Here is a 13,674-nt window from a genome sequence, read left to right as displayed (position 1 = left end):
AGTTCACCAATTTGATCGTGAAGCTATGAGCTTCCTGAAGAAGAAATGGTGTTTGATGGCACTAGGAATGTTTGCCACCTGTGTTTGTTACCGTAGCCTCAAGCCTGGCCGCTTCTGTGGCTGGCTCAGGGCTCTAAGGAGAAATAAACAGTGGTGTGCTGTCAACTTATCTCTTTAGGAATATTTCCATCTGCTTTCATCACATTTCAAAATCACACAGACTTGCATCATGACCAGAGAAGTGATTAGCATTGCTTTCAACAGTATGGATGTGAATGGGCAATATAACTCTTAGTCTTATACGTGGGGAGTAAATTTTTCAGGAGTAAAAAAAAAAAAGAGAATCAAACCCTGAGTCTTTGATTTACCAACCCGGCACTTTAACTCCTAAGTCAAATAGGCACTTTGTGAATGTAAAAAAAAATTTAGGAACGGTTCTTTTTATTATCCAACTCGCAGTAAAGTTGAAATATTAACAATTTGTGGGCTAATTTTTTTAAATCAAAAATTCAATTTAAAAGCTAAAGCACTCATCTTAAAAGTTTAGGACACCAGCGTAGTAGTGTCAAACATACAACTCCATGCTGGCGTGTGTTGTGTGGAGTCTGTAGCTGGTGGTTCACGAAGCTTGTGTGCGTCTCGTGAACCGGAGCACGGAAGAAGCTGTGTCTCCTGTGTTCCCCGGGGTCAGGGGTGTGACAACTGTTGTTTGTTGCTTGTTGTTTGTGATTGTGGGCCAGTGCAGTGGTATTCAGTCCGTGGGCTCGCGGCATTAGTGGACTTGATGCACCTCCAAGGTTAGTGTTGGAGCCTGAATAATACACTTCAGAGGAAAATGGCGACATTTATCTCTTATGATGGCCTCAAATGGTTATTCATAATCCTCCATGGAGTGTTTTTTTTTTTTTGTAAATTTTACCTTTTACTAATACTCAAAACTCCTTGATTCTATGACATATTAATCAAACCTAATGTCATAACGCACATGTTACTTTGTAACACATTAAAAATTGTTAAATATATATATCATTCCTAAATATAATTTTTATTAGTTAAGATGTGCTCTTTTTCTTTTCCACGCATCATAAAAAATTTGATAATTACGTCAGAAGTGATATCGTTACAAACGGGCATGAAGTAGCAGTAGCAGTAGCAGTAGTAGAGCCACGATGCACTTGGAGGTTGGGGGGGGAGGGGGGAAGCAGTCCCGCGAGACTGAATACCGCTGGGCTGGCGCGGTCGTCTCGCCCTCCTGTCTCGCTCTAACCTGCGTCTCCCGTCCCCCCAGGCGGTCCGGGGCCCGCATCTCCCCACCGCCCGGCCGGCGAGTATGACTCTGAGATATTCAACAATCAGATAGTCATCGAGCTGGACGAAAGCAACAAGATACCCAACTCTCTGGCCGAGATCAACCAACCAGGTAAGACTGGGTCGACACGGTGTTGTTTCAGCCGGCCCCCTGAGGAGCCATTCCTCGCCTGCTCCTGTGCTGCTTCCCGGGAGACTTGCTCTGTGTTTCAATCCCAAAACTGTGCAGGTTAAGGTGTATTCCAAATAAATGGACTTAAATCTCTTTATTTAACGGCAGCTCGTGGTTTGGGCTGATAAAATGATAAACCAGAGGTCTTGAGCAATGTAGATTTTTTATTGGGGGGGTGGGGGGGGGTTCTAAAGTTGGGCTTGAGGCGAAGGTGCGGTCGAACCAGAGGACTCGACAAGCTTATTCTTAAAGGAAATGAGAATCTGGTGCCCATGTGGCACCACACACAGTCGCTGCTCAGTGTACAGGGTCCTGACACGGTCTGTTCCAAAGCTGATTTCTTCCTTCGCCTGCGGGCATTCGGCCTCCTTCAGTTCAGGAGTGGTGGTGGACCTCGGTTGCCATCAGGAACTTGATTTTCGCAACTTCACCACCACCCTTGTGAGTGGACAGTGCAAGTGTTTGTTCCAGTTAGTTTGAAGTGTGAATATTCGTATCACATGAACCAAGCAAAATAGCATGGGCAGTGCTTACATTCCTTACGGCAGTGGACGGGCGGTCACTTCAACATCCTTGGTTCAGACTGAAGTTGCTTGGCTTCTGGGTTGTAGCCGCGTCCAAGGCGAATGTACCACCGACGTTTCGGTCGACATAGCAGTCACCATCATCATCTGCTGCGGTATCGACCGAAACGTCGGTGATATATTCGCCGTGGGCGCGGCTAGAACCCAGATCCCAAGTTACTTCAGACAATGGCCGCGAAAGCCTGCTATCTTTATCCTTGGTTTAGTCAACCCCTGACTAGGGTAACTGTAAACTCATTCTAAATATTTAGTGATCCAACTCTTGTGGAAACAACTGTTAGCGAAGTTTTCAGGGAAAATTAGCTGTGTTAGATTGTTCTACAGTTTTAAATTTCCAGTTTCTCGTTCACCTGATTTGCACTTGTGAGTTAAAGAGGTCTGTTGCTGATCGAAACACTGTTGCATAGTACTGGAATCTGAAAAAAAAACTTAAATTGATAGGCAGTATCTAAATTTCACATGTTTCAAATTTTTACTGTGGAATGAGTATTATGGAAATAGCTACATGTTAATATTATTTTATAATTAAAAAAAATTAATAATTTTTATTATTATTTTATTTTGATGGATTATGTTCACATTAAAATAAAAGAAGCACTTGTCAAAATTTGCTGTGCATGTATTTTACTGTAGTGATATTTTTCATTTGGTATGTTGGCATGCCTGCATGCAGTTTTCACTCTGGGTCTCTTCGCACTGTAGTCTTATTGCAATTTAAGTAAATCTCTTGGTGGTAATTCCTGTTTGTACTTGACTTGTTTCAATGCACATTCCGCCCGTCACCCCGGCCTGCTTTTCATTTATCGGTTCCTCAAGTCATTCGGAACGTAACCCACTGTGTTTTATTTCATGTTGTTTCTCAACGAGAGTGGGAGCACTGTGGTTTTTTTTTTTTCCAAGGGAGCATACTTATGGGATGCCCAACTGAGAGAAGTGGACATGAATATTTTGTGGGAAAAATAATATACCGTGACTTGGGGGAGTGGGTTTGAGCTCCCACTTGCCATAACTGCACTAAAGTTGCCTCTTATAGGTCACATTTAATGAACAATTAAGTTTGCTGCAAGATAAGATAGATGTTTCCAATAAAGTGTTAAGTTGTGTTTATTTGGCTGCCAAATAAAATTGGTCTTCTTTCATTTCACATAATATGTAACAGTATGATTAAATTGAATGAAACATGCTATTTTTTAATTCAAAAGTCAAATCGGGCACAACAGACTCGCAGAGTTTTGCTTTCAGACCAAAGAAAAGAGAAAGACAGCAAGGGCACATACACTGTGAGTAATAGAGCATCTCGCCACAGTTTACTATAGAGTGTATCAGAGCAAGTTTTTTAGGGTTGAAAGTTTGTTACTCTGTCAATTGGAGGGTGGCCCCCGTAGGAAATAAAGTTAGCTGGTAAATGGCATAACTCGTAGATTCTCAAACATCAAAAAATGTTCTAATGTAACTTTAATTGGCATGAAATGAGAATGGTGGTACTTGGCAGTCTCATTTTTTTTTAAATCATAGAACCAATGTTTTACATTCAGGTTATAGCAGGTTGTCGTCTCCTTGGCTGTCCCGTGGGTGAGGTTAGGAAAGTTATTCCCCTGTGAGTTCTCAAGGAAAGTTCCTGGCCACGTAGCGAGAGACAGCAATTACGAAATGAACAACAAAAGATACAGAACGACATTGTTTTTAATGCAGAAAAGACACTCGGCCTGTTGTGTTTCTGTGTCGGAGCACTTAACACAATAACAAACACTTTAACTGCAACCAATAAGAGGCAACTTTAGTGCAGTTATAGATAGTGGGGGGATCAAACCCACTCTCCTAAGTCTCGCTATATTGGATTTTTTTTCCACAAAATATTCATGTCCACTTTTTCTCATTTGGAGAAACTTGTACGTATAAGCATGTGTAGCTTTTTATAATTATTACTTATGTCAAATGTTTCAATGGATTGTACGTAATTATTTATCTGAATAGGAATATCATTATGTAGCATGAATATTTTCTGGATCGAGGTGACGTCTTACCGCCGAGACTCAGCCTCGGGTGTAGAGGCATTCACACCCGCACTTCGTGATGCAGACCACCCCCGCCCTGCCCTCGAAGAGATATTCACAGTTCCCCCCCCCCCCCCCCCCCCTTCCTCCTAGAGATAGTTTGTTGTGGGGTGTGTGTGTGTGTGGGCAGCGCGTCTGAGCTCTGCGGGGAGAGGTTCGAGTGGTTGGCAGAGCGTGCCCGCGCTGTTGCAGGCCCCAAGCTGCCCTCGTCGCAGCAGAAGCTGCCCATCTACACTGCCGAGACCCTGAGCATTGCAGTCGCCACCTCCTGCCTCGCCGCGCTCGCCGTCGGCTTCGTGTCGGGCTTCCTGTTCTCGCGGCGTTGCCGTGGTGACCAGTACAACCAGATGGCCTTCAACGACCAGCACCACCAGCTCAACAGGTGAGCGTCTGCGGCGAGGTCAGGGCAACCAACACAGCTAGAGCACTAGACCCCCTTCTGTCTCGTATCTGTTCATGAGTTGCTGTGCGTGCGGATAACGTATCCAAAATTAAGGCTCATTGCAGCGTGTCAAGGAAGAAAAGTTGTAAATTTAAATCTGGATTCCATTGTTAGCAGAATAATTTTTTGTATCACTATGAAATTCTCTAACTGCAAAAAAAATATATATATCCTTGGGGGTCAATAAAATAATTTGGATAATGAGGAAAAAGTCGGTATTAAATTAAATAAACATTGCACTACAGAAGAGTGAACAACATTACAGACAGTTTTGCTTTAAACAGCAGTTGTACCTTTGTGTAAAGTACAAACAACAAAGTGAAGATTTCTTACTTTTGATTGTTGTTTCTGTAATGGCAAATTCAACTTCAGATGAACTTTATGAATTCAAACAATAACAGGAATAAGATAAATCTATACTAATATTATAAAGCTGAAGAGTTTGTTTGTTTGTTTGTTTGTTTGAACGCGCTAATCTCAGGAACCACTGGTCCGATTTGAAAAATTCTTTCAGTGTTGGATAGTACATTTATCGAAGAAGGCTTATATTATATTATCAATAACATTAGGGATCCTTACTAAAAGTCCAATTTAGAATCAAATGCGTTGGAGGGGGTTAGATACAGCATGCAGTACACGTACAAAGTGTGTGTTGACAATGCCGCAGGCGCTAGAAGTTTATTTCCTATTGCCTATTAACATTGTTGCCACGCATTAGATGCCTTATCATTCTTAATTTTCCCATACAAGTAAAAAACATCCGTGTGATATTAACAACGAAGCAATCAGTACCCCCATAAGAGTTCAATTAGTATTTAAATACTTTTTATCACTTTAAATCACAAACCTAAACTATTTTTTTTTTCCTCTCTCTGTGTTTAATTGGTTTTTTTATTGCCCTTTTTTTTTTCAAGTATATATATTTTACAGACTTGAAACTTCGCAGTAGTGTTCCTTATGTTACGCAGGATGACATTTTCCGAAAATTAGATCCCATGGGTGGTTAAAACCAGGCAACAGTGGGTACTTTGTCTGCATGAGAACAGGATTTTGCATTGTTCACGCCTTCTGCGTCTCCATGGCAACGGGCATCGCGCGGCAGTGGCATACCCACAAGGAGGGGCATGTATAATGAGCGGCGCAAGAATGATCTGCCTGTAGACTGCCGTAGCGAAGTACGGGTACATCAGTTTTATGTTGCGTGCACGAGTCGGGAAACCATCGGTGCTATTCATTTTCTCTCCGGTACATTATACAGCATTGTAATAAATTTTCACTGAATTTTTTTTTATTTACCATTACTGTAAATGGGAGATGTGGCTTGATTTTTTTCTATTAGTATAGCTGCGCGAAGCCGGGTCGGGCAGCTAGTTTGTATATAAACACCCAACATTGATAAGTGAAGCACTTTTTAAAAGTTACAAGAAAACAGGTTTTAAATCATGGTCAAGAATACCTACTAATGCAGGCAACAAACGTGTATTTTACTGAACAACGTAAGTTGCAACATACAGCAATATAATCACAATTTCAGTATTCCGTATAGATTACTCAAGAGATGCTAAACTAAGTGATACTTTTAAAAATGCAGTACAAAAGTATAGCACCTAAATAGAAACACTATCAGCTGTATGCTCACATTTTGTACCACATAGCTTAATCTTGGAAATAATGTTGAGATTTGTAGGTAATCGTGTTGTATGTAAATCTGACAACACCTTTGTCATAGGTATAGCAAGGAATCACACAGAACTCAAATGGCAAATATGTGCATACAAAAAAAAATTAAAATACACGGTTAAGTTATTAGAAGTTCATGTGTCGGAATATCATAACATAATCAGGCAGCCAAGTAAACAAACACAAATATACTACAGGAAAAGTATTCTACATAATTTGGGTTGGCATTCTCTGAGCTTGATGGCGCCAAAACTAAAATAAAAAAAAATCCTGAACAAAGAAAATTGGCTTTTATTAACAAATGACGTAGAAGAGGTACGTAATATGAAATATTTGTTTATGTAATATCTGTTTTAGTGTCCAGGTTTTTTTCCTTCAATTACTTGTTTACTTAGGTAAAATGTAATTGTGCTGTACATGTTATGTTCAGTTATTTGTCCTTGTAAGTAGACTTAATTCTTTTGGTTAAGCTCCCTAAGAATTTGCACTGCACTAATGTCTTTGAAAACAACATGGCAACAATTAACTTCGTTTTTAAATTTATGCTGGGAAAGGTACAGCAATAATGAATCTTGAAAAAAAAATATAAAAATAAAATAAATAACAGTTTAAAATAAGATATTCTGTAGTTATAATTATGCAAGTTCTATATATTATTTATTTCACACTGAAAATCTTAATTTTTGCCATCCAATAGCAAATATTTTCAATAAAAGTTGACTGAAAACAATTATTCAATCCTAAAAAAAATTCTATTTTGTTAGTTTTTATGGAAGTAAAAAAAATATCATTGATGTTAGGTACTAATTGGCAGCATTAAATCAAATTTATATTATATTTATTAACTAAAAACTGCAAATAAAGTTAAGGGTAAAAATTAAAACACTTTAATAAATATGTGAATACATACATAGTTTTTAAAAAAAAAAGTGTATTCAAACAGTAGTATTCAAAGATTAGCAACTAAATTATCTAAATTGATTCACAAGCACTTATTGAGGAGGATATCAGATCTGACATGCCATGTTGATGTTTTGTCATTATGTACTTATATTTAAGGGCTATTTATAAAATTTTAACTCTTATACCTCCCTTAAATTTTTTCTCCTGCCACAAATATTTCCAACGGATATTCACCTGGGTGTAAAAAGTTGTGCAAGTAGTGATAATTACGAAGACCTGCATCCTTTATACACCCAGGATATTACACTAAGTAAATATTATTGTCAGAACAAATGCAAGGAAGGTATCGAGTCAAAGTGTTAGAAATAGCCGTTAAATAAAAGTAATGATGAAATAACTAAAAAAATCAACATGGCGTATGAGATTGAGCCTCAAGAAAATTTAAAATAAATTGAAAGTAGTTAGAAACTGTTTGAGCTCAGTTTGCTTTTGTTTCCATACAGCATGATTTAACAGACTTTTCCATGTAATGTGTACTTTATGGATATATACTTACACAGATGGGTGGTATTTTTAGGTTCCTAGGATTCTAATTTGCAGTTTCCAACAGCAGGACACTTATGTAAGCATTGTATTAGCCCAAACTATGTTCCACTTGAGTCTCTAGATGCCATGCATTTCAAGCATGGGTAGCCTTCACCAACCCTAGCTATCTTCTAAGCAGTTCAGTTTGCTCGTAGAAAGTAACCTGTCTGTGGGGCCTTGTGCTCTGCCCCCGACGGAGATGATCTGGTTCGAACCCAGACTGCTCCTCCTGAGATTGTCACGAGTGGGCAGTGTGGCAAGTCACTGCCGGATTGTAGGGCTGTGTGATGTGTCCACATACACACGTTATGTTTGTTGCTGGATCATTATTAATATTTCAAAAATTTGTTGAACATTTCAAGTGAGACACATCAGTGCAATGCTGAAGTGTTCATATCACAAAGCTGACCCGAAATGTGTCGAGATGAAAGTGTCAGATTTTAAACTAGGACTCTCTTTTCATTGCTGTTCGAAAGTGATGCTTTAGATGGGTTTTCGAAACACAAAGGACCGTGTCTCACTCACCATGTTTGTTATATTTCTTTTTTATTACCGTTATTCAAGTATTACTAAAGTCTGATTATTTTGTAATAGAAAGAATACTAACATGGCATGTGAGATTGACAAAAAAAAAGAAAGTAAATTTGTAAAACTACAATGCCAAATTTGGCATGGAAGTGTCCAGACCGTGTCGACTTGTCGAGATGAGACATTTTCGAAACCATCAATGACTAAGTCGAGACCACGGACGCGAAGTCCAGTTCTGAACATCACACGGCCCTTCTCCATCTTCCGAAGTTGCCGTTCAGGAAACAGCAACAGCGTGTGGAGCCCAGTGCATCTCGGTGGATGATGTCTCATCCTTGTTGGATCTTGACACACCGTTATTAAAGACCAATAACACCAGCTTCCGTGTTTCTGGTTTGTCTTTGGAGAGGTGTGGCTTCCCCTTCAGCTATTCCTGTAGGAACTGGATTAATGTAGCTTGTGTTATAGCTTTTATATTTTCAAGTACCTATAAAGCCTAGCCTTAAACTGTTTTGGTTCCCGACACCCGGGTGACTTGATGTTAGTAGTAATTCACACAATGCAAAGATATTGGTCGCACATATTTTGATAGACTTATTCGAGTAATGTGCTTTCAAGATGATACACTCGTAGATATGTCTTATAGCAAACAATTGTATGCAGTGTTTTTGTACATTTTATTGCTGTAGTTAATGCTTGAATTATTCAACACATCTCATTATCAAAATCCCTACAAATGTTGAGTCAGTTATTAATATTTGAGGAAATGTGAACTTGATTTGTAGCTGGATTGATTTAAACATATTTTGGAAAATTGGTAAAAGTTTCTTAAAAATGATGTTATCTTATAGCTAACTGAGCTAAGCTGTTTTTCACTTGTGAGAAGCAGGCTCGCTGCGAGCGAAGATGTGCCTCCTGAGAGATGCTCGTGTGTACCAGGCTCGGGAGCAATGCCAGTGTCACTGTGGCGTGCTGCCAGAGGTGTGCTACGCTAATGAAGCCAGCTGTCTCTATTCCTCAGGTTGACGGAGGGCGGACTGAACGTCGACGCAGCCTACCTGCCCCCCTGTGCCAACAACAAGGCGGCCATCAACCTGGTTCTGAACGTGCCGCCAAAAAACGCCAACGGCAAGAACGCCAACTCTTCGGCCGAGAACAAGCCCATCCAGAAGGTGAAGAAGACATACATTTAGCAGAAATCCGCGGCTTTCCTAGCGCAGACCCGTTTCATCCATTTTACTGAGACTCTGCTGAAGAACGTCCTGAGGAAAGTGAAAAAGCTGTGAGATGATTTGATTCCGATCGACTGCTTTTTATGGGGATGTCTTAGGAAAGCAAGCAAATGTATACATATTTAGACTTACGAAAAATGTTCTAAAATAGATGCTACAGTGAAGTGATTCGGCGCAGTGCAGTCTTTTAGTGCTCGTAGAAATGAGAGAAATAAAGTGCAGTGCATTGTCAGTTTGTTAGCTGAGAGAAGCAGGGATTTTTATTATAGTATTCAAATGTTAATGTGCTAAACTGCATACAAGATGGCTGCAGTGTTTGGTGAACAAGAACACATTCCAGTGGAGAAAACTGGGACACAAGTGATTGCAAGAGAAACAATAGTTTTTTGAACGCAATGAACGCAACAAGCGTATTCGTGGTGGAGTAGAGCAAATAGGTTGTCTGTTAGGAAGCAGTTGAGTTTAAAAGGGCAAGAGATGATGTGTGGAGCTAGGTTGTAGAGGAAGATATGTTTACTTGATATCTATTAGTCGGAATTATATTTCTCAGCACGAACTTAGTTACTTAAATATCGCTTATATGTGTCATATAGCAGTTAGAAGTTGTGATATTTGCAAGTGTGTTGATCATATTTTGATATTTTCTTGTAATTACAATATTGTAGCACACGCCCTGTTTACGTGAAATCGTACCCTTGTATTTTGCCACCGTATATGCTGCACGCCACCTGCGTATTGCTGGTTTTATTTCTTATGTCACGGACTGCTGACAGGTCACACCCACCCATTTTCCAGTATTGTTTGTGCGTGTATGCTTTTTTTATTTCCCAATCTGGCTTGTACAAATTAGTGCTAAGGTTTTATCTCGTTGAGCCCTCTCCATCTTCAAAGCTATGTTATAAGTATGAGAAGACTGAGAGAAGAAATTATTATTTGTACATAACTGACTGTATGTATATAGCAATCAGATGTAATGCATTGTTAATATTACATTTAAAATTTCTTTATAATGATTCTGTGGGAGTAAGTTGTTCTTCAGATGTTGCATGCAGAATCATAGTGCCTTTTAGCATTGTTTTTGGTTGTATCGTGAGCAAATCCTCCGATAGGAGTACGGCAAAGAAGTATGTTATATGAAATCGCACGTAAATTTCATCTCAAAATTTGTGATGGAATTAGCAGCTCTCTACAGAACCACGAATCTGGTTAACAAAACTTTCTAATCAACACTGTACCTAATATACAATATTGTATTTAGTTCAGTGAGTGTATTCTACAAACTCATATACATGTAATGTGTTTGTCCAGAGTTAGTGGTATTATCAGCAGTTTGCAAACTGAGTAATTCCTTATGTAAGTTGGTCTGCTAATGCATTATACCATACCATGTAATTCTTGATGTAAGCTTAATGAAATGTATATACATATTTTCCGAGAGATATAAATTTTATTCCTCAAAGAGCAAAACCAATTGACTGTGACACTTTGAAGCAACATTTCCATAATAATCTTTGCCAAAAAATATTTTCTAATTAGGTACATATATGTAGTTTGTCATGACCGATTATCATAAAACTTCATATTATTATTTTTGCTCTATATGCATGTTTGGCCTACTTTGAATTTTTTTTGTATGACTATTTTGTTTGTGTTGAAGGGTTCCGACTGTGTTTGTCGTCGGTTGAGAGAAGTTTCTGTGTCATTGAACAACTTGTACTTTCAGAAATATACCAGTATAATTCTAAGTTTGTAACATGTACAAATTTTTTATTAAAAGTAAAGAATTTTATTTCGGATATTTTTTGTGATAACATTTTTCAGAAGAAATGCTCAAACCAACTTTTATGCTTCAGTTGATTTCTATAACATATGACAGTGGGCTCTCATGCCGCCATGCACTAGATGTTATACACGTGGGCACGAGAAGGAACACCATTTAAGACACATGTTTAGGCTTATTAAGAAGTAACTCACTCCTGTGTACATTGTCCTTTAAATAGTTCAAAAGCCCGAGGCATGAATCAGTTTATGTTGCGGTGTGGTCCCCACACACGTGGCCACACAAGAATTACATAAAGGGTGATTAAATATTCGCGAAGAGTAGTAAGAATAACTATTTAAACAGCCCGCCGGCCGAAAGCAGCCCCGAGGAGAAACGGAATAATACTTATCAGTGAATACAAGCGGTGAGGAGTGGTGCGTCTGATCTCGGCCGGAGATGACGAAGGACTGGTACAAGCGAATGCTCTGCACGTACCACATGGCGTCTCTCGCGTCAAAACAAACTACCGTTATGTTTTTTTTATAATTGCATGCCAAGGGTTATTAAAAACTATACACACAAAAAACTCCTACATCTACTGCGCACTTTCTCGCGGCTAGAATGATTTTAAATAAACACATAATTTAAAAATTAAAAACTCCCGCTGCATACTTCCCCGATAGCACTAAATATGAAATAAAAATTTTTGATGAATCACGGAGAGAATGTAAAAGACATGTAAGGTGTGGTCTTTCATTAAGTCTTCTGTGTTTTAAGTTGCTTAGTTAAAAATAAATTGGCCATTATCATGCTCCAGTGAGTGATTCGGAGCTACGATTATAACTGCCTAGTCAGAAGCCTTGATTTAGGCAGGTGCTGCCCTCTTTAGAATTATTGAATTAATACTTGCTACCTCTTTCTTGGTTATAACTGCCTGGTAGAACAGCAATAAAAATGGCTGTTCTTTTGACAAGATTTTTGGCAGGTGCTGCCATCTGTTGAGAATTAATTGAATTAATACTTGCTACCTCTTTCTTGGTTATAACTGCCTGGTAGAACGGCAATAAAAATGGCTGTTCTTTTGACAAGATTTTTGGCAGGTGCTGCCATCTGTTGAGAATTAATTGAATTAATACTTGCTACCTCTTTCTTGGTTATAACTGCCTGGTAGAACGGCAATAAAAATGGCTGTTCTTTTGACAAGATTTTTGGCAGGTGCTGCCATCTGTTGAGAATTAATTGAATTAATACTTGCTACCTCTTTCTTGGTTATAACTGCCTGGTAGAACGGCAATAAAAATGGCTGTTCTTTTGACAAGATTTTTGGCAGGTGCTGCCATCTGTTGAGAATTAATTGAATTAATACTTGCTACCTCTTTCTTGGTTATAACTGCCTGGTAGAATGGCAATAAAAATGGCTCTTCTTTTGACAAGATTTTTGGCAGGTGCTGCCATCTGTTGAGGATAATTGAATTAATACTTGCTACCTCTTTCATGGTTCTAACTGCCTGGTAGAACGGCAATAAAAATGGCTGTTCTTTTGACAAGATTTTTGGCAGGTGCTGCCATCTGTTGAGAATTAATTGAATTAATACTTGCTACCTCTTTCTTGGTTATAACTGCCTGGTAGAACGGCAATAAAAATGGCTGTTCTTTTGACAAGATTTTTGGCAGGTGCTGCCATCTGTTGAGAATTAATTGAATTAATACTTGCTACCTCTTTCTTGGTTATAACTGCCTGGTAGAACGGCAATAAAAATGGCTGTTCTTTTGACAAGATTTTTGGCAGGTGCTGCCATCTGTTGAGAATTAATTGAATTAATACTTGCTACCTCTTTCTTGGTTATAACTGCCTGGTAGAACGGCAATAAAAATGGCTGTTCTTTTGACAAGATTTTTGGCAGGTGCTGCCATCTGTTGAGAATTAATTGAATTAATACTTGCTACCTCTTTCTTGGTTATAACTGCCTGGTAGAACGGCAATAAAAATGGCTGTTCTTTTGACAAGATTTTTGGCAGGTGCTGCCATCTGTTGAGTATTATTGAATTAATGCATGTTTCTTGTTTCTGACTCCCTGATAGGGATTTTCGAAAAGTAAATCTATACACCTACTCATACTAAAAAACTTAATTAATAAAACAAACCTCCTTTTATTACAAAATACTTACTGGTACATTCTTAATTTTTCGTAAATGTTGCTGCTATTTTCAAGTATATTTTAAGTCTGGGTACAAACTTTTATAACCCTCAGTGATAGAAATTTACAGCATGTAGTTGAAACTTCATTTCAACTAGACTAATGTCATCACCTTCATGAAGTTTTGCCCTGAAAGTTGTTTCTTTAGGTAAAAGAATAAGTGGAAGTTGGAGTGTGCAAAGCCCAGGCTGTATGGCTTATTTGAAAATTTGGTGTAGTGTTTTTC

At 38.7% G+C, this 13,674-nt stretch overlaps 1 protein-coding gene across 15 annotated transcripts in view; it reads left to right on the top strand.

Annotated features, from left to right (window-relative positions):
- Positions 1 to 11,286, top strand: part of LOC134540220 (semaphorin-1A-like) — a 411,248-nt gene extending 399,962 nt beyond the window's left edge. For 12 of the 15 annotated variants that reach the window (XM_063382822.1, XM_063382830.1, XM_063382825.1 and 9 more), the window contains 3 exons: positions 1,289 to 1,420; positions 4,311 to 4,500; positions 9,278 to 11,286. In XM_063382822.1, coding sequence (XP_063238892.1) covers positions 1,289 to 1,420; positions 4,311 to 4,500; positions 9,278 to 9,449 — 494 coding nt within the window. In that variant the 3' untranslated portion in view covers positions 9,450 to 11,286. The remainder of the gene's footprint in view (positions 1 to 1,288; positions 1,421 to 4,310; positions 4,501 to 9,277) is intronic. The other 3 variants (XM_063382833.1, XM_063382832.1, XM_063382831.1) reach the window with 1 other exon arrangement.
- Positions 11,287 to 13,674: the final 2,388 nt, after the last annotated feature.

This window comes from Bacillus rossius, chromosome 16 (genome assembly GCF_032445375.1).
Source record: "Bacillus rossius redtenbacheri isolate Brsri chromosome 16, Brsri_v3, whole genome shotgun sequence".
Taxonomy (NCBI): Eukaryota; Metazoa; Arthropoda; class Insecta; order Phasmatodea; family Bacillidae; genus Bacillus; species Bacillus rossius.
The sequence above is the reverse complement of the archived record's forward strand: the minus strand, read 5'-3'. Positions and strand labels throughout refer to the sequence as shown.